The sequence below is a fragment of the Vanessa atalanta genome, chromosome 13 (assembly GCF_905147765.1).
Source record: "Vanessa atalanta chromosome 13, ilVanAtal1.2, whole genome shotgun sequence".
In the NCBI taxonomy this organism is placed as follows: domain Eukaryota; kingdom Metazoa; phylum Arthropoda; class Insecta; order Lepidoptera; family Nymphalidae; genus Vanessa; species Vanessa atalanta.
In genome coordinates, this window is record NC_061883.1 from 7,656,949 (window position 1) to 7,679,669 (window position 22,721).

At 31.9% G+C, this 22,721-nt stretch overlaps 1 protein-coding gene across 6 annotated transcripts in view; it reads right to left on the reverse strand.

Annotated features, from left to right (window-relative positions):
• LOC125068402 (kazrin) overlaps window positions 1-22,721 on the reverse strand; it is a 92,975-nt gene that overhangs the window by 4,151 nt on the left and 66,103 nt on the right. For 2 of the 6 annotated variants that reach the window (XM_047677506.1, XM_047677508.1), the window contains exons 5-17: window positions 21,903-22,024; window positions 21,187-21,349; window positions 18,899-19,026; window positions 17,878-18,054; window positions 12,125-12,269; window positions 11,711-11,863; window positions 7,839-7,929; window positions 5,765-5,949; window positions 5,207-5,394; window positions 2,635-2,823; window positions 2,333-2,491; window positions 378-501; window positions 63-207 (exon numbers count right to left, since the gene is read on the reverse strand). In XM_047677506.1, coding sequence (XP_047533462.1) covers window positions 63-207; window positions 378-501; window positions 2,333-2,491; window positions 2,635-2,823; window positions 5,207-5,394; window positions 5,765-5,949; window positions 7,839-7,929; window positions 11,711-11,863; window positions 12,125-12,269; window positions 17,878-18,054; window positions 18,899-19,026; window positions 21,187-21,349; window positions 21,903-22,024 — 1,969 coding nt within the window. Of the gene's footprint in view, window positions 1-62; window positions 208-377; window positions 502-2,332; window positions 2,492-2,634; window positions 2,845-5,206; window positions 5,395-5,764; window positions 5,950-7,838; window positions 7,930-11,710; window positions 11,864-12,124; window positions 12,270-17,877; window positions 18,055-18,898; window positions 19,027-21,186; window positions 21,350-21,902; window positions 22,025-22,721 lie in introns of all 6 variants that reach the window. The other 4 variants (XM_047677503.1, XM_047677507.1, XM_047677505.1 and 1 more) reach the window with 3 other exon arrangements.

Genomic DNA, 22,721 nt, shown 5'->3' on the forward strand with positions numbered 1-22,721 from the left:
TTATTAAATATTTTTAAATAATATATGTATACGTTCGATAAATAAATAAGAAAATTAATCACCTCGCAGGAATAACCAGAGCATCAAACTCTGCAACTAAATGTCTTCGGATTATACTTTTTGATGGTGGTATTCCGAGAGCTGTAGCCATTGTCTCTCCAGTGAAAGACGGTTCTAGGACCACTAAACCACCGTGGACACCGCTGTCTAAAATAAAAAATTCGAAACATAATATCGGAGAAGACTATTTGGATATCACTGTAAATTGCAAGTAAATGCGTTAAATTACCATTTTAAATTGATAAATGTAGTTTTCTTCGTCTTCAGATATGTGTTAGCAGACTATTTTTTTAACATAGCTTAAGGTTATGCCTTACCTTTGAGATTATCAGCGAATTCGCCTAGGTCGATGTTGTGCGCCCAACGTATAAACCTCTGATTGGTCCAAACCAGTGGATCAGCGTCCACGTTTTCACATTGATGTCGTCGCACTGCCAGAGCCTATCATATGAAAAATGACATCATAAATCATAATAAATAACATACAAAGCGGATTAATGTACCCAAATAGGAAATTAGTTATTTTCAAACGGTAAGGTGTTAAAATAAAAACTATTACCTGAAAATCGAGTTACATATTGTAATTAATTAAGTATTAAAAAAAAATTGATTTGATGTTTTTATATAAATTATTGTAAGTAAGGAGTAAAGTAAACTGTTTCATTTACTAAATAAAACCAATTTCAGAGCACCTAATAGATGTCTGAGTAATGCCATTACCCTTCTTGTACCACCTCGCAGTCGCACCCTCGTAGTTTACGGTGCTAACTCAACTCTCCCTTACTTGTGTAAATAACGTAATGAGGTAAGTCGTTGAAGAGACATAAACATAAATCTAGCTTATACTTTTCAAAACATAGTGATCTGCGACTTTAATTTCAGGAATTAATTATTCGTATATAATTATATTATAAATATTGTAATGTTTTAATTATAATTATTTTGAAATTATATAAACGGTTAATTGTACCAAGATTAAAACATAATCTGGGTATATATATAAATTAAGATACTATAATATATTATATATGTTTACTTCATGTCCTGATAAATCTAATCCTTTGTGCATGTTATTAAAATTACATAGTAATTTTTTAATTTGTATAAATATCGCTCACAGATCTAATACATAAATAAAAAAAGTCTGTCAAAACATTGAAACCTTAGGCTTATAATAATTCACAACAATATTATTAAAAATGGGCAAGATAAACGAGGACAAATTTTGTTCAATGTCACTGCGGAATTCAAAAGAGGTTTGAATAAGAAATGAATAATGGTTCCAACATTACTAGGGTCGCGGCTACACGAAACAGCTTATAAGGACGTGTACAAGCTTCACTAAATTTAAAATTACTTTTTAACTATTTTAATAAAGTATGAAGTGTTTTGCTTCTAAATATGTATTGTGTTTTTTTTTGCGCTGATAGTAACTTTTAATAAAGATAACCGAAAGTATGTCAAGAATAAAAATATTTGTTGAATGTTGTTGAAAGAATTTATACCGTTCGCAGAAGTATAAAATTTATAACATATTTTTAACAATTATTACGAAACTAGGACATAAGAGTTATTGCATTAAATGTTCACATAATTTAGAGCCACTCAGCTCGTAAACGCGGTAGTTTTTAACGTCCACGCATTTATGCTCCATGTTTACGAAGCACACAAACTGCCTGTAGGCTGTTTTGACTACCGTCTGTGCCCGTCTTAAGAAGCTTCAGTAGTCATTCATTTACTTTTGCCACGTCTTCCTTCATTTATCGTGTAACAAATAACCTGTTTATCTTAACAGTCAAAGAGACATTAACGCAAAATGACTATATATTTTTATCTTTCAACAGTATTTTTTACTCATTAAGGGTGTTCGATGTGTACAATGATATTATTAACTAAAGCGTAATGTAACTCTTGCGGTTCTAAACACTAGTTTCTGCGGACACAGCCTAGTTACAACATGAAAATCAGCTGATAGTATGTAAGCAGGCCAGCTAAGTAATGAGATCTATTCTAGTACACTGACACACTTTTAACATTTTACCTTGATGCAAGTCTGAGGTTGGTACAATTTAAGTATGGTTTTTTTTTATTATTATTTTGTACAATATCTGATTTTTGAATACATCTAAATTATCTTAAGACATTATATTTTATAAAATGGACATATTGAGAACTAATAAGAAGTTTTCAATGCTATGATAATTCTCTCTAGAATACGAGGACGCCATAAATCCAAAGTATTTTTAATATTATTCAATTTCAAGAAACTTACTTGTCTATCATATTTCATTATCCTTAGCAGATGTATGCCATGGACGATGGATGCCTGGTGGAACTTCCTCGTGACACCGAGGTACTTCTCCAATTCCTTCTTGCTAATAGTATCCAGCATTCTCGCGTCCACTAAGTTAGCTAAGAACGACTCAGCGTACTGTTGAAATAATTTTAATTTATTTAAAAGAATATATTTGGTTTATGCAAGTCTGGGTAGTGGCAAGTCTGGAACCTATATGTATGTTCTATAAATATATTTTTTATTCCGTTCTATAAAATATACAAAAGCCTCATTCTCACCTGCGAGAGGCCGAGGTCCGGCAACCACTCTGCGGCGACCCAGGCGTGCGTCAGTTGTCCCACGCTGGGGTTGCGCACGAGGTCGGGTCTCCTCCTCTCCTCGATGGCGAGTCGCAGCTTCTTCCTGTGCATCGGCTGAGCGATCCCCAAGCCCACCTCTAGGTCCGTGTCTGTCAGCTCGAGCAGAACCTGCCCATTCAAAGCACGGATCTAGAAACAACCAGAACACAATATTTGACGCTTATATTGCGTCATTTTCTTACAGTACTTAATTACTGATGATTCTATAGCTTATGGTAATACGCGCTCCTTATATTCAAATTAAGTTACACCGTCCAAATTATTATTTTTTTAAATTAATCTCTTTAACATTTTATTTTGTTTCATTGATTGATATTTTAATTTAATGAATATATATGAATATATATATATTTTTTTGAATTTATTAAAAAGTGTTTTTAACATAATGCATTTATCAAAACCTTCTTGTTTAAGGTCTAAGAGAAAAATATAATAATGGCAACAAAATATAAATCAACCAGTCTACTCTGCATTAACCGCTCGAAATTTCTAGTCACGATTCGCAGAAATGAGAAAGAAAAACCTCATTTAAAAATTCCTGACTTCAATAATATAATTTAAAACATTTATATATTAAAATATAATAATGAGAATTATTATTCATATAGCATAAAAATCAACGTTACAGTATGCAGTGGCATATTAATTTTTGTTTTAATAATGCCTCGTTACTTCCCGTTCAGAGAGCCGCGTAATATGATTTTCATATAATATATGAAGAACTCGATGTCGGAAGAGCGATATGAAAAACTCGAGATAGTGTCAGGTTTATGAGCTGCGAAGTTTCAAAACGAATTTTCAATATTAACATGATAATAGAAAGAAATACTGTATATTTTGTCATAAGATATCCACGACTATTATAATAAGGTAAATTAACATCCTGTAAATGTCTTCTCCCGAGGAGATGGTTTGGAATTATTCCACCACGCTGCTCTAATGCGGGTTGGTTATACACGTGATAAAAAATAATCTGACACAAACATGTTTCCACACAAAGTTACCTTCCGTCATCGAGCCCAGTGTTAATTTCAACCAAAAATTAAGGTGAGGTGCAAATTCTGTGGTGCACTTATGGCAATCTTCGGTTAACATTCCGGCGCTGTCCCCATCTCGAGTTATACAATATATTCATCAATTATATTTGTTACTATCTGATACAGAGTTGAGAATATCATCAGATATTCAATTTAATTTCCTTACGATCTATCAATTCAATTTGACCATTAAAATTAAATTCAAACGGTCTTCCTACGATATGAAATAATTGTTCCAAATATTAATAACATAACACCGCTGCGAACTGATAACCAACGTGATTTGAATAAACAAATGGTACGATGAATTTATCAAAGGTCTGTGATGCGACTTCATTTCCATATAAATGTGATAAAATTGCTATTGTGAATAATAAATGTGTATAAATAAGGATTTTTCTCCCATTGATGTTTATATGAATTTGATTTATCTCACAGTATTAAGGGTTCTTTAATGGATTAAATTGAAATGACGATTGAATAATATTAACAAATACATTATATTTAGCGGTAATCTAAATTAAACAGAATAAACATCAAAAGAATTTCTACATCAGCTGTTAATCGTGTTACGGGATTGTCAATCTTCTTGGAAAATAAGTTACAGCTCCTTAAAACGAATAAAATATGATTTCAACCAGTTTTATTCTTTTTTGGTGGGTATAATATCCTAATTGAGATTAAGGTGACTTAGAATATGTGCAGCGTTATTGAAAGAGGTCTTATATTTGGAAGTTTAAATCTTGTAATCCATAAAGTTCGTCGTTTGTCGAATGAATCTTACGTGTGTGTTTATTTTTCTATGTAACTATGTGTGAACTACCACACAATTATCTTGTTTTTATTTATACGATGTAGTTTGAAAACTCTTTTCTAAGAAAATCTGATTTATGATTCATTTGCGAAATTCATTTAGGTAGAATTCATTTTGCCAACATTATTTATTCATTTTTATTAAAAAAAAGTTATGTAATTTTTGTCTAAATAAATAAGACATAAAAAGAAAAAAGATTTTTACTTTTAATAAGGTAAAAGAACCATTATATACAGTTTTTAATAAGTAATAATTTCTCATTAAATTTGTGACAAGGTAACGTAGGTCGCTTCATTATAAATCCAATGGAATGACATTTTTACACAACAAAATATCGTCTTCTGACGGTGGCGGTATTATAATCTTCTAAATTGATTAATACATCGGAATAGCGCGTTTATTTTAAGATACTTTTTTATATGTATAATTTTAGTAACTTATATGTTCTAGGCAAGCAAGCTTTCCTTGAGAATGTACACTGAGACCAAAATCGATCAAGAGGACATCATCATGTGCATTAAACTTAATTTAAGATAATGTGTAAATAGTAATACAACATTATTAATGGTTTCTTTCATTTGAAGCACTCATCATATTTTTTTTTTATAATTATATATGCCTATTGATAGCACAAACTTACCTTTCCGCTCTTGACGTTGTCGGCCACCGCGGCGGCATACTGCGGCATGCCGAGCGCGAGTTCAAGCCACGCGATGATGGCGGGCGCACGCCACCGCGACAACGGCAGTGACGCCGCCTCCCGCAGCGCTGCCTCGCTGCCGAGAGGCGACCACGCGCGACCCACTCCAGTTCCCGCGTACACCGGCTCTGCGTTCACGAAGAAATATTCGCTACTATCCCGTTGGTGTCCATGAGTTGTAACTATTATTTTCTATGTGTCGTTACAATAATAAAATACTCTGTTTAAATATTCCTTGACTTAAGATATCTGTTTTCAAAAGTATTGCAAAATGTAAATTTGACTTACGTAAAAATTGGCGATAAGTTAATTAATATTCAACTATTTGCTTTTGTTAAAACAATTAAGCTATTTTGCTAAAACAAAATGTACTTATTTATGTTTATTTTTTTATTTGAATAAGTATATATTATGAAATACGATACGACAACAGAAATTGAACGTGAATTGTAAATCTCTGTATCTCATTTGCGCGAAACAAAATGATATCTCTCTCACCACTCTCATGTCCACTGCTGGCCGCACTGCCGGACTTGGTGCGGTGTCGGCTACGGGCAAACACGCGTGAGATCGAGCCCCAAGCGGAACCCCTGCCTCTTCCACCCTTGGAGCCACCCGCACGGGACCTCATACCCACCAGACCAGAGTCGCACTCTCCCGGGCTCGATAATTGCTCTACTGACCTAAATAACCATATATACTTGTAAATCATTTATTCATATTGTACAAAATAGTCATCGAATAAACTGCTATTTGACAGAAGGAAAAATAAATTTTCTGTATCCCTATTCACGTAATTTCCCGCAATAGTTTCCTTTTGATACAACTGTCAAGTTCAGTATCAGCAGGACAGTGATAATCTTAACATTATTCATGTTTTTACGATTGAGCTACAATTCTGGAATTAATATCCTAAAATCGAAACAAGGATTGAGTTGGATTTAACATAATATTAATATTTAAATAGAAAGTTTAATAGTACAGCAATATAAATAATAATATATTATATAGAGCAAAAGAACAAGACAATTTGTTATATAATTATATTATTAAATGGCACATTCAGAGATAAGAAACTTAACAAAGGTCACATAGTTTGTAAGTCCAATAAAACTATCTAAGTTATAACATTCTTGCGTACCAGACGGCGAGCGGCGAAAAGCGTCCATTAATCATTAAACTCTGTCTTGGAATTGTTACATCGTATTACTTGATAGGAGTTACGTTACTTCTAGCATTACACACTAATTTGGAAGTTATATTTATTACACTAACTATAACTTGCGCAGAAATTGTTAGAGGTCTAAAATGTAATATTCTTTAATTATTTATAGATTTGTGTTTCAACCCATGGAAATAAAGCTAAAAAAAGAATTTCATTAGTATTATAGTCGGAAATCGACTTTCTGTTCATTGGTTTGGTTCATTCGTTATTGAATCAGTACTATTAAAGTTATTAATACTTGGTTGTGCAAGCCCATCTAGGTAGGTACCACCCATTCTCCACATCTTCTACCTCCAAACAGAAAAAGGGTGAGTGAGTCAATGTAAATGCAGGCACAAGGGACATAACATTTTATTTATTTATTTATTCTTTTAACTACTACTAGTTTCTTTTATATTTAGTAAATAGATTACATAATAGAAACTAAAAAAATAAAATCAACAATTCTTATCGCTTAGCGATCTCTCAATCTTAGTTCCCAAGGTAGGTGGAGCGTTGGCGTATACGCGAATGAATATATATGGATAAAAATAAATTAGTATAAGTATATTTTTATAATAGGCAAGGCATTACATTTTTCTTCGGGTAAGACATAGTTCAGGCGATAAAATTTTAAACTAAAGTAGAAGTTACAACATCTTTACGAAACATATACATAAATGTTTGTTAAGTTTTTTATTTAAAAGTCCTACAACTACAGGAGTTTAACTATATTATTTTTAAAGTTATTATTTAATAATGGATCTTCAGTGAAATTTCAGCTCTATACTCCAGTTGTGAAATTTGTTTCCGGTGAAGTGCATTTTAATTTAATTTCGCACTGTTTTTAAGAGTAATGTTTTAAAAGCTTCAGTGGAAAACGAATTACATGACTGAAAAATTTAAAGTTACATTATATGAGCACGGTAATATAAATAAATTATAGCGTCTAGTTTATAATGATGAAGATCATAAGGTCTGGTTTCAAACTTTAACTGTAAATAGTAAGTAGCCACGATTTTTGAAGTGAGAAACAACGGAAAGCGCGAAAAGCCTTCTCCTTGCCTTAGCCATTTGAATATTCTACTGTCATTTGTGATTACCGTCATCGGATCACGATAGTGAGGGTATAGAGCTTAAAGAGCTAATCTTAGTTGATTAATCAACTTCTTTGTAATTGACTAATTGTGTAATGTAATTGTCTTTATTGAGAAAGGCTGTCGTAAACTTAATGTTTTGACGCAAAATAATTCGTTAAAAAATTAAAAACTGTAACGAGAATGGTACTGTAAAACTGTGACTACAGACTAGTTCAATTATACGTTGAGATAATGAATAAAAAAAATAAGACAAACTTAAAGTACAAACCTGGACAAAGATCCTGCGTCTATGGAGCGAGTGAAGGATGACGCGCTGTTGTGTGGCGACAGAGTTGGACTACAGTCGCGCGGAGTGCTCACTGAGAACAATAATTGTTGTTTACGATTGATATAAGCTAAATTGATTCTTTACTTGCAAATAAATACACACCACTATATTTCAATTACTTCATATATATGAATAATAACATTAATGTACTTTTATTTTGGTTCATTCTAAAAAGATCCTTTTATGTAGTGCTGTGTGAGATTCATTGTTATGGTAAATAATTAAATAAGCTAAAAGACGGTGTAATTAATTGTAGTGCGTTAAAATTTGAGGAAATTGTACAGTTCGAGGTAACCATTGAAATAATTCATTGACCTTTAACCTATTTGACCTATAAATTTATTACAGTATAATATAATGGTTACAAAAATAGAAATAAGAGATAACTCGGAATTTAAACGATCTGTATCGCAGCTTATAAAAATCGTGATATTAAAAAGTGATTTATGATCATTGAAGCAAATTACGAGATAATTGGTAACTGTATTTGTAAAAAAAAAAATATAAATGGTAAACACGCCCATAACGGTAACATTACTCAGACACAAGAAACCTCGCAAAATTACTTCAAGTTTTGCTAAGTGATTACGATGCTCATTATTAAATATATGGTTTTAAAGGTCGTATGGTAATTCAAGACTTAATATCGGCGAGATAGATGTTTGCAATACTGCACCTACCATGTACTAGAGTGACGTCTTCATCAAAATACGTCGACGAACTAATATACAAAAATACTCAATACTGCACCTACCATGTACTAGAGTAACGTCTTCTTTAAAAATACGTCGACGAATTAATATACAAAAATACTAAAGCTAGGAGTCGATACAATGTTTAAATGAACGTTAAAATACTATAGTATCATACATGAATTTGTAGCTAGGGCTTGTTCGGAGCTGATAATACAAGCTGCTAGTGAAAGTCTAACTATTGTTTCAGCTTATCTTCGCTTCCAGGCACGGCGCTGGGCTACGGGTGGGTATTTGAAATCTACGACAATTGCGAGTAGATTACGTCATCCTTTAAGCTATTATTGCAAAGGCTAGACCATTCAACGTAGTTACGTTGAAATAAGTATTCATTAAAATGTTTTATAATTTAAGTATAATGTTCATTATATAAGCCGTATATATTTTTTTATATAATTCATACAGAACAATGTTACAAGAAGTAAAAATAACAAGAATCAATAAAATCTTTTGTTTTGCTTATGAAACCTTATTTATCTTAAAAATAAATAATAATAGCGAATTTATTAAATGTAATTTTTTATTTGAATTCTAATTTAAAAGTGGAGCTGCTATTCTACAACTATTCGAATGGTCACAGTGACAGGTCTACACACAATTGATTTTCTCATACAAGCTCTTGATCATAGCATTTATATTTAATTATATAGATAAAAGTTTAATGAAATTGTTAGTTTAAGATATAAATACAAGTTTAATTATATATCTTTAGTTTACCTCATACACTCTTATTGTCATAAACGAATTTAATTGATGCTTACTTGAATTTGAGGTTAATTTCAAAATGTAAACTTTCATGTGCAAGCTTTAAAAACACTGAAAAATGAAACGGCATGAAATTGATAGCATTGTTAAAATTATAACAACGAAGCTTAAAGTTTCGAGAGATTATGAAATGAATTGTGCAAATAAAATTTACTCCATATTGAAAATGCTTCCGATATAAAAACGTTAAAGGCTGAAACTTTTAGTGAAATGTGCAAAATTAAAATTCGAGCCTTACGGCTGATAGTGATTTTAATTTATTAAAATTGTTATAGTATTAACGCGTTGTTTCCTGTGCTACGAAAACACGAAATGAGAGGATTTTTCATTAAAGACTTTTATTTTAATAAACGTTTTAAATTAAATTTGAAATATAATTTTAATTTTATTCGTCAATATTAATAATCTATTAAGTACTTTAAATAAATGTTGATGGCATTTTAATGAAATGATGAACAATGATAAACCATTTATATTTTCTTATATTTATTCCTAGGGCTTTGTGCTGTATCATCTTAAACAGAACCATCCAATCACGTATTATTTAACCGCCAAAAACCAATCAAAATTCAGCATCGTTCATTATTTTTTTTTCATTAATGCTAAAGCAATAATTGACTGGCATTATATATTTTTTTAAATAGTTTTCATTTTAAACTGGCACTGTATGCATACATATATTTTGTTTAATAAAACCAGTAACATTAATACGACCGACAATGAGTGGAAACTATCTGACATGGCACGATTGGGTTATGTAGGTTGATCGTATCAATTGTTAGCTTAATAAATAATAATGAAACATCATGGATACTTCTTTTACAACATTTGCATTATTTGGAGAATTAAAATTGATTGATATCAATTTAATGCTCTACCCGTATATCACCATATATTATGCATATTGAGTGATGTAAAAAGTAAATAACAGTCAATAAATGTCCCACTGCTGGGCTAAGACCTCCTCCCCATGCATTTCCTTATGATGTTTTCCTTCACCGCCAATCACGAGATGAATTATAAACACAAATTAAGCACATGAAAATTTAGTGGTGCTTACCTCGGTTTGAACAAACAATCAACGGTTAAGATTTACGCGTTCTAGCCATTGGGTCACCGGCTTGAGTGATGTAATAAATATAATTACATATAAATTAGGTATAAAATTTATAAACCACTCACTTATCACATATTATACGGCCTAACTGCAATATTTGATCTTGTTGTTTCGGTTTGAGGGCTAGTGTGCCAGTATTGCAAGTATGAGGGACTGAAAATCTAAATTCCGAAGCTTAGTAGAGCATTGACGACGACAATACCATCAGTAACACATTAATAACAATTAATAACAAAGTCGATAGAAAATTAAAATAAACTTGACTTGAGCTGTTTGCGTTTATTGTTGACTAAAATTGAGTAAATAAATGTAACCGAATCCGCTCGACACGCTTTTATAAAACAATAAGTGCTATTATAAGTTTCTTGGTGGTCCGTCTCGGTGGAATCCGAATTTCGAACTGGTATTAACTAGTTTAATTGAGTAGAAAATTCACAATTTAAAAGTTTGTAAGAACTTTTGATATTAAAATAATTTATGTGTTAAATTATTTGTTAGTGGGCCTTTATGTTTATAATTGATCTCGTGCTGGGCAGTGAAGGAAAACATTTCAGATCTTATAACTTTCATCTTTCGATGCGTTGCAAGACTTGTTTTTTTCATATTTTATATTGATGAATAATGTATATCTGTATACTTGACGATAATATGTAACTGTATAAAACTGTGAGCAAGTAGACCATTTCGATATACCACGTATACATACAGTTATATACAGTTATATACAGTTATATACAGTTTTAAAATTACTTAATCAGTTATAATGAAAAAGTAAAAATATGTTTTATCATAAATTAAAGCTCGTTTTCTACCTGAGTATCTTAGTTAGCTCATATGGCTGCAGACCACAACTACGTGGGTTTAAATCCTGGACCCCAAATATATAAATATATTGAATATTTCTGTCTAGACAGTCTCAGTAGCAGCCGAAACTTAGAATTGGCAGCGCTTACGCTCACGTGCCTCGAAGTGTATGTAAAAACCGCTTTTCATCAATTGCCGGTTAAAAGGGTAAGTAAACTTCGATTCGTATTGCAGCTTTCGGATTTAAAGATCACCTAAGGACCAGAGCTATCCCATTGTCTTATAGGCTACGCATTGTCACTGTGAAATCTGTAATTATTTTTATGGAGAAAAGCGGATATTTTTTAGTGTATGTTTCATGGTAGTGTACTCACGTTGATATATAGGATGCGCTGAAGAAACGAGAGACGCGGCATCCGTGTCGTAGGGGTCGATGGTTGGTGGAACTCCTTCCGCAGTGGAGTCGGAGAGGTTCCCGCCGCATACAGAGGTGGCGCCGCCGTCACTACTACCTGTCACTGACAAGGCTTTATTTCGAAATTATCATAGAATAATGGAATACTGTTAAAGTTAATTTACAAATTGCAACTTACTTTGGTTTGAGAATGTAAATAAAGATTTGTTCTTATAAAATCTTGTTTTCAATTTTATTCTCTTTAAGCAATTAAATTATATTTAAGGAGTGAGTAAATAATTGAAATTACACGCGCAATATACAAAATGAGGACGATGAGAGAAAACCCACCGTCGGGTGGTCTAAATAAACTTAATATATATAATGATAGTACCTCTAACGCCAGAGTCGGCGCTGCAGCTGCCACGATCTCCGATCAATCCTGAAGGCCCACCAAGGAGCATCGGCGGCCCGATTCCGAGCGACGCCACACTTTCGCCTTCGGAGAGGCAGCCGGCAGCCTGCAACTGTCTTCGAGCCTAGACAATAATAAAAATGGAAATAATAATTTAAAATAGTACAAGTATTTCGAGCAAATTATTAACGTTGTTATATTTTATTATATATACGACGTTTCCTTTTGTGGTCAAAATTTGATAATTATGGTTCCGATTTTCGACTAACGATTGTCATTCAAGTCACCAAAATTTTGATTAATGTGATGATAGATAATTAATATTTACGATTGTAACTTAAAAGTGATTTGTTTTGTTTAGTTCAATCAAGATCAGAGAGTTGTCACTCGAGGACACTTTGACATTGTTTCTCGTTTAGGTATCATGCGAATTATAGGGTTGGTCTTGCCGAAATTAGAGATGTAATAAAATTATATTGCTTTGTTTTGTAGCCGTTCATAATCTCAGATAATATCTTATCGATATTTTATTTTCGGTCCGCACTTTTGCGTTTTTAATTTGCAAATTATTGCAAGTAAAGTGTAATGCTTTATGTTATCATATATCACAAGTATGAAATAATCATAATTTATTTAGATTTATTACCATGAATACAAGATGGTACCTATCATTGTAATACAAAAATATTCTGTATCAGTGGTAACTCTTAACGACTCAGAGCAAGAAAAAACTAATATGTAAACTTATTTGTCACAGTATTTTCTGTATAATTTGCCTTTTAGGTGTATATTAACGGAGCTGATTTATAGAGATATATTACTATATATTTAAATAAAAGTATAATGTATAAGAAGAAATATGTACTTATGCACCGGCAGATAAATTACTTGGCTCGATAGTAAGTAAATAATATTAATATGTTATAATAATTGCTAATATCATATAATTTAAATAAAAATGATAAAATCAGAAAACGAAGAAGTTTAACAGTTAGGAAGTAATGCGCAATACTGCAACAATAATAAAAAAATCTTATTATTGGTCTGAACAAATCAGTTCACAACAATTACTCTCATAATATTTGCAACAAAAACACGCAAAAGGTAAATTAAAATTGTTTTTTTCGTAAAATATATAATAAGAGTAATTTTTGTATGTTTATTGACTATGGATTGCATTTTAAGGGTCATGTGTTTCACGGAACGTAACTACTATTTTTTCATAAGTTCTGTTATTTTGTTATATGCACATACATATATTTTAATTTAATCTGTGATACCTTAAACATGTTGGCTTATTTCCTTCTCATTTTCAGTGTAGCAATTTGAAATTGTAATTAGCAACGGATGTTGTTGATGGATCGGCTACAAAGCATCAAATTTTCTGCTATGGATACTTGCAAAAATACATTCGTCTGTTGAATATTTATGAAATATTTACATAATTTCTTGTTTATAAATTAATTACGCTAATCATGTATAAAAATTATATCTATATATAAATGTGTTTTTATTTATGGAAACAATGTTATAAATATAAAGAGAAAAATATGTTTAACATCAATCGAGAGTTAAACCTTTTTATAATACTTCACCACTTCAGTTATTATTGGTATCAAATAGCACAGAAAATATTTAACGTTGAATCTGTTTATTTATTGGCCTAGAATAATTTGTTAAAGGATAATTCGAAAGGATTTTCACGCCACAAAGCTGAAAATAAACTGTTTCGTATTGCTCTTAATTGCTTTATTCGCACTAGTGATTATTCACATAAGCTTTGCTTATTAAAAGTAAATTTCTGGATCAATGGCTCAACTGGATTATATGTGTCGCTTCGCGTTGTAGTTGCAAGTTGATACTTACTCTGTGGGATATTGTCATGTCTTTATTGTTCTAAGTTTATGATTTTATAGTAAAAAAAATAAAGTACAATTAATGTATGTGACCTGTTTTGACGGCATACGGGGATATATTGGCTGTATCTCAATGTAGTAATACATATATAATAATGCGTATTTTATTAAACGATCGCTTTGTTTGCGCCGAGCCATTAATCATTCATAATACTTGTCAATCATTTATTATTTATTTTAAACAACATTAATATATGACCAATCTTGCTCAATTATATCAATTCCAATTTACGATTAAATAGTTAATTTTTTACATATATTACTAGTACGTTACAAACAAACGGACTCAAAATTCGATAGATTAGAAACTTTCCTATTTCAATTTGATTGTCATTATAATGTGAAATTGGTGGTTGCAGTAATGAGAAATTAAATAAAAATTGTCCAAAAAACCCATTAAAATAAACTCGCATTAATGAAAGTAGGAAACGATTTTCCTTCAATCGATTCTAATAATCGTAGTGATTAATTGATTGTATTTTATTGATTAAATTAATTATTATTGTACACATTTATAATTGTTTTAATAAAAGAATCCTAATCAGCTCTCCAAAGTTACGAAGACGGCAATGTTACAGTCCTGTGTCTCGAAAACTATTTTGAAGTCCTGAGCTTAAATCCTGGACCGAGCTAATAAACCGGTCGTGTCTTTGCCGTTCTATTGAACCATGAGTGAGGGAGTTGAGAGTGCTCCTGTTTCTATGCACACACTTGTGCTCTGAAATATTTGTTGCGCAGTGTGCTAGTCTCCGTTGAAAAGAACCGCTATTGCCGAGATCAGTTATTAGAACAGAGAGAAAAATTTAATAATAATTAGTGTAAAAATCATGATCGAGTGGAATAATTGCAAGAATGCTACAAGGATTTCCACGTTATTTTACAATTACGATACTTAATGCGCAAAACAACTTGAGAAAATATGTTTTAAAAAAAAACAGACGCAATTATTAGAAGGCTAAATAATAAATCTGTTTGTATATGATATTTATGAATTTTATTTTATATTTCTCGTAAGTCATTAGATTAAAATGGAATCTATTAGTTCGAGAAGATTGCAATTCAACGTGTGTAGTTCATTTCCTAAGGGCTTTCATTACTTGACAAGGGTTGTCTCTAAAGACAAATCATTGTAGTAATATTTGATGAGCCCTTATCAGAGATCCTTATGTATTTGTACTATATACATTATGCTTCTAATCAGAGTGCTTTCCTTTGAAAATATTTCATATTTAAATAATTATATATAACAAACATGAAAATATCATGTTAACTATATAGTTTTATATAAATTTTATTCTCAATACTCTCAAGATTATGAAGCTATTTGACTTGAATATGGATTACTGAAGAAGGAGATTTTAACAGTTTTTTATTTTTATGATATATGTTGACGGACAAGCAAATGGGCCAATTGATGGTTAGTGGTCACCACCACCCATAGAAAATGGCAAGGTAAATATTAACCATTCCTTTCATCACCGATGTACCACCAATCTTGGGAACTAAGATTGCCCCTTGTGCAGCCTGTTACACTGGCTCACTCACCTTTCTAACCGGAACAGAACAATACTGAGTACTGCTGTATGACGGTAGAATATCTGATGAGTGGGTGTTAACTACCCAGATGGGCTTGCACAAAGCCCTACCACCAAGTATCATGGTTCAAATCCGAGCAAAAACCTTGAGACCATTTCTACTAAGTTATATATAACGGCATACGTTAAATAAATATGTTTACGGTGCGGTAGATAAGTTCCCGATTCTGTTCTGTTCCATCTCCGACTGTTCCTCACAAAGATTAACCTCAGCGTAAGCATAACTGAGGACTTATTTTATTTAGTTATATCAGTTACGATATGATCTCGATTAAATTCCGGTCCAATTTTAACTAAATCGCAAGTGGTGGTTGCCTTTGTAGAACAAGAAAACAGCTGAACGGTAACGATTCGATTGCGTTAAACAGTAATTTCTTAGTAGATTTTTAGGCTCTAGTATTTTCGAGCTTAATTAGTATTAACAAGCTACCGGAGCCGAGTTGTGGAATATGCTCCAAAAGTTGTTTTTTGTGAATTCTGTATTCGCCTAGCACAAAAACATTCATTAGATACTAACTACTTTTATTATAATAAAAAAACATTATTTTTTTAAATTTATATAAATAAATACAACGACAACGAATCTAAATAAAAATGCAGCGCTGTTGTCGTACCAATTGTCGTGATATTTACAAACGTTAATAAAACGAATGTTGTAAACAAGTTATTGATTTGTACAAAAGTAGCTCGGATCGTAATATTTTCTGCTGCATATAATTGCAAGAGAAAGATAAAATTGTGTATTGATATATAAAATAATAATGAAAGTTAATAACATATAATGAGGATATTTTTTCAATCACCTATTGGTAAGGTATAAATAGTACTAAAGCCCACTCAAATAAATTCTGCTTCAAATACCTAAGCATTACTTCATCAAACGTCATACTTTTGATATTTTTAATAATAAGAATCTCCTCAAAATTAATTCTAGTAAATTATTTTAATTGGAACTGAACTTTCAAATTACTTACGACATTTAGCTACTGAAAGCAAGTAATGTGTTTTCCATTCGACATATATTTAATTTGTATTTTTAATGGATTTAGACAATAAAATTTCTAGCGCAGTACATCAAATAAAGAAATACTCCAATTGAATATTATATGAAGTACATTAGTTGATTGATTTACATAATTATATGTATATAGTCGTCCGCCGCTCGACCTTTGAGTCTAATATAATTCACTGAACTAACAATACTCTATTACATAGCAGAGATGTTATCAAGCATTCCTGACCGTAGTCGCCTAAATACATTCAACCGTAATACCTATTCTCCAAAATCGAGTACATAGCTTGATTATGTAATAGTACTACTGTATCAACACGTTGTTGGTCCCAAGGGCTTAAGGTCGGGTCAGGCCAGTAAAATTATTAAGTTTTTTAGACAAGATATTCTCCTTGGAGCCAGGAGGCTACCCGTACCTGTCTATCTATCCCGTAAAAGTACGACAACCGACCTATCCTTCGCCTGAACTCTTTCCGGTCGTGAGAAACTTGCTTTCTCATTAAATTATGATAGTGAGTCAATAAAGAGTAGGTACACTTATGTTTGCACACATTGGGCTCTATAAAATGTTCTGCCCAATTTTGCCCGACGCTTAGACTTTCCGCCATGGCAGAAATCAAATATCAAGACATGATTTTTAACACGCAGCGCTTTAAAATTGGAATGAAAGATTAACTATACATCCTTCATTGTCATACTAACTTAAAGGTTTGTATGATAATAACTACAATTTTCTTTTTTTTCATAATAATAATAAATTAAATATTTTTAATACACATATAAATAAATAAAATATTTCTGTATATATACAAATGTATATACACAAAAATATGGAGTTACAATACGCACGTTTCCGCTGAATTTCTACCGATTCTGGGCAACTTTGTTTACAGTATTCGAATTGTGGGATCATGTGTGATATCACTTTATAAAATTAACCCAAATTCTAAAAGGCTTCTTGACAATCAAGATTTACAAGAATTCAATTAGTTAATTATAAATAAATATATATATATATATATATATATATATATATGTATGTATATCAGAAAATTTACGCACATTTTGGGAATGCAGAAACAAACTACTAATACTATTTACAAAATCGTGTTCATGACTTTCGTTTTCGACAAAACCCCTACGGTTAATATATTAAAATATATTCAACTTTCAGACGATGAATCAAAGTAATGTATAAATAAAACTGACTTCGAAAAGTTGTTCCCTCGCGTGTCGCAGCTGCGTGTCGCGCGCACTGAGCGCGGCGGCGAGCTGCAGCGAGCGTTCCGCCTCGTCGCGCGCATGTCGCAGCAGCGCCGCACGCTCGCGCTCACGCTCTGCGCGTTCAGCACCCAGCGCCGACGACGCGCCGCTACGCGACCGCATCTGTACGCGAAACACTCTAATCAATCGAATCGATATTGCTACATTCGTATAAATTATATTTTTACTTTTATCCGTATCTACAGTAAGTAGGTGTCATGTGTTTATAATGTGTAAACAAAATCAATCGAGAGACATTTATTTAATAACAGATTTTTTTGTTTGTCTAATTATTGTACAAGTCACATATACTTGTTTCTAGAAATGTGGTACTACTTTACAACATATAATCATCAACTCGGTCATCAGATAAGATGATAACTCGTTAAAATAAAGTATTGCTTGTCAACACTGTCTGTGAAACATCGCTGGTAAAAATGGAGCAATGCTATTAAATAACACAATTTTTAAATAAATAATAATTAAAATACAAAAATCCATATCGATAGTTTGAGAGTAGTAATTATTTATTAGACTATTGTTAGGTTAAACTACAAATAAATGCTGCTGTATACAGCTCGACTATCCTATTAACTTATTGCAAAACTATGAAACAATAACAATTTATGTCATCTATTGAAACGAAGAGTCTTTGTTTTATTTAAAATAGCATTATACTCAAAACAGACATAAAACCGACTGAATGACTGTATAAGGGCAATTACTTATTATAAGTTATAATACCTATTGTTTTATAAATACGTCGATTTTCATTTGCAATATGAAATTTAAAACCACATATAATTTGGTCAACCACTGCATTATTATATTACAAAGAAGTCTGTAATTAAAATTAAAGATTTAACCTTTGTATATTTTCTTCAATTCAAAGAAGGTTCGTTTTGAATTTATAAAATAAAATTAGCTCGGATAATAATAACAGCGTGCTAGGAGCCCTCAACAGTACCTGCTCATAATTTCTAATGAAGTCCCTGAGCTCCTTCTCTTTGTCCTCGAGAGTCGCGTACAGTTGCTTCATCTGATTCAGCAAATCAAATTTCTCCGCTTTGAGCCGCTTCTTGTCGGCTTTCAAAGCTGCAATAAAAGAAACTGTTAGTTTTATGCTTGCTTCTCCAACGCTAAGGTGTTTTATTCATTTTCTTCAACTATTCCGGTACACGGAAAGGCTTTACTGGGAAATGTCTTACTTATTTATTCTCGTATATTTCTTTTAGCGAAAACATTCGAAATATTTTTCAGTAGGATATTAACACCTTTTTTGTTATAACAGAAGGAGCATAAAAAAAAAACAATATAAAAACGGTTAGAAGTATCTACAAGAGTAACGAAATTTAGTTTTGAGATACATATCAATTACGCACTGAAAGTTATTCCTCTATCTATTGATATTATAAAATGACCCGTAATAATAATTAAAGTACACGTTTTGTATATGAAATATTAATAAGTGTTGATAACTCGAAATAATCTTGCATTTTCATAAGGTAAAAAGAATAAAATCATGATGCAATTCAATACACATTATTTAACAAAAAAAAAACAAACCATATATAAATATGACAGCACAATGCCCTCCGACGATTGGAAAGCTTACACGCTGATAAGCGTCCTTTGATCGATGCTTCATTGAGCGCATCAAATGACTCGTTCTACCCTTATTATACATTTAATACGTTCGGTTTGATCATATTGTGATCACGGATAACATAGTTTAGATTCTGATATTTCTCTAATATTTCACGACTTAGACTTTATAATTCCACAAGCTACATAAAAAAAAATGCATTGTTTAACTTTTGTTTTAATATTACAATATTGAAAACTTTTACACAAAATACATTTTTATACAAGAGCGCTTTACACTTCACAGCATTTTGTCATCACAGTAAGTAAATCAATGGCAATGCTACGCAAACATCGGGCTCATAGTAATAACTTAATAATAATAATGAGAGCCAATATATTACATTTATCGTGGTCTCTATTAGGTACACTACCTCATTTTTAATATTGCAACACTAATGCTGTTTTCGGTATAAATTTACCTTGTTACTTTACTTACATAATTAGTATAAAGCTAAAAAAATTATTAAATTGCCATGGAAATAGAATTATATAAGTATATTTAGTATTTTAAATATATGGCGTTAAAATTTATTTAACAAAATAACAAAACAGACTGGCAGTAATTGAATCGATGGATCGCATCAGATAAACTAGACTATATCCATATTATATACAGTTCCAAAAATACCGATATAACTGGAAACCATCTCGCAATTTGAGCCGTTATTAGGTTGTTATAGAGGCTATTTTGATTCGTTTCCAAATAGTGCAATATCACTGATACTTCCTAAAAACCATTAACGTTAACGCTTGTCGTTACACTCGACACGTAGGGTGAAACCTTTTGACGTATTGGATTACAAACAATCTTTTTTATTACCACCACAGTACTTTATTTTAAGCTTTCAGGTGTTATGTGTTTTTTAGTGACGACGGAATTAAATTAAATCGGCAATGATACCTTCATATAAATATATTAACCCTGGTAATTTTATGAAGTAGCAAATTATCGTATCGTTCCTGCGAACGACAGAGATAAATAAATATTATATTAAGATCTGTATCTTAAATATTACTTTTATGTATTTATAGAGAAAGTCTAAAGCAGTCGTTTCAGGAGACTTATATAGTTAGATCTTTAAGGTAAAGTCTTCACTAAAAATGTCGGTGAAAGTCAAAGTCCAACTCTGGAGTAAACGTGACTCGTAAACTAATTTACCCTCACTTTTCCGACCAGATACTTTCTAAAACATTATGACTTTAGTTTATCAAACTGTCGGCTTCCTATTTCTTTTTCCGATCAAGAACGGTTGCTTGAGCAAATTGCCTCATTTCGTTCACTTTACGGCATTATGAAATATTCACTTTGTAGTTACATTCCTGATGGAAGTCGTAGGATGCTTAGATTAAATACTGTATATACCTATGTAAACTGTACATTTCATCGAAAGCAATATAACAAAATTATCCATATCAAAAATTATTAACATACCTATTACTAATAAATTGAACTGTAATAAAAATATAATAAAAAAAGTATATAAAAGATATTTTATTTTTGTTGATATAATTAAGTTTTCTTCATTCTTACAGTCTCTGTCCTAAGTGTATATAAATATAAACTAGAAAAGCCAGACTGACATATTTATAAAGGAATATAAAACTTACAATTAACAGCTTCTCTAGCCAGTAGCAGCTCTTTCTCCAACTGCTGCGGATCGAGAGGTGTGCCATCTTGTGTGTCCCCCTGGGCCCTCTCTATCAAAGCATTCCCCGCCTCTCCCCTCTCCGCGGCCGCTACCAACAAACGCCGTACACGCGTCAGTTCCGCCTGCATCGAGGATTAATAGCTGTCGATTTATAAACTTCTCCCGATATTACCATCCGTAAGCATGTTAAATTGAGTCACGCGAAGTATCTAGCTTAATACGAGTATGTATACATGCTGAGCTTGGATGGTTTATATTTTATAATTTAAGTTACTTGTTTAAGATATCCATTACCTCTGACTTTTGGCTCCTGTGTAAGAATATAAAATACTAGCTACTTGAAAGATTTTTTATTTTGGAAATCAATGGGGCTTAGGTAAATGGGTATTTTCGAGCATAAAAAAATCATTAAATATATATATATTACTTTGAAATATTTATTCAATTAAGTATTAGCAATTCCATTTCTCTTTTACCCCTGATTTACAAAGCATAAAGCTGCCGTTGAGTACTTAAAAATTAAAATTTAATTCAAAGCGACAGTAAAGAAACAGGTTATTATTCCACTGCAAAAGTCTTTAAATTTACAGAAAAACAATTAATGAGAGACAGAATTTTTCTTTGTTCATATAAATTACGAACGATTCTGAAAAACAGGGAAAATAAAAAGGCGACCTGCAGACGTTCGTTTTCAAGACGTAGCCGCCGGGCCAGCTGCGCTGCGGTGAGCATCCCCGGGGACGCGGGCACCTCTTCCTGCCGCGACCGGTCTGAACGCCCACCCGGGGAACCGGAACCTGTTTGTATTTACGTTGTAAATATAACATACTCTTTAAGGCCAATTTAATACACATGGGCTTACTTTGCTTTATTACAAAAAATCACAAGTCAGGACAGAATATCAAATTATAAATTGTATTCAAATATTCTGTTTTTCGTTAATACAATTCTTATTGTGTATTAATTAAACAACTAACCGTGATAAAGAAATTTTAGATGCAAGTGGTAAAAATAAAATAAATATATTTTTCTTATATTTGCTGATGGTACAGCTATTAATAATAAAAACGTAAACGCAAATCTTATCAGTTATTTTGTTTCTATTTGTAATAGCGTACAAAAATGTACTAAACAGGAAATAACCATTAGGTATTTCCCGCTTCATTAATATTGATCATAATTGTTACGTTGCAACGTTATCAGCCTTTAATATTGTGAAAAACTGTCGAAAGTTATGTTGGTTAATGTGTATAAATTTAAACTGTTATGGGGACGTAAACGTCGCACCAATGCAAAAGTTCTCCCAGTCACGAAAGCCCGTAACCCCGTCCAGACGAATCGATTATTCGTTTTATCATGCGTCAGGGCGCAGGACGCAGGTGTGTATGCGACCTGTTTTATTGTAAACACTCAAATCTATCGACTTCAGCGATTCTTGTACAAGCTACATAAGACCTTGTATTTATTTTGCTACACATGTTGTTTTGTACTGTA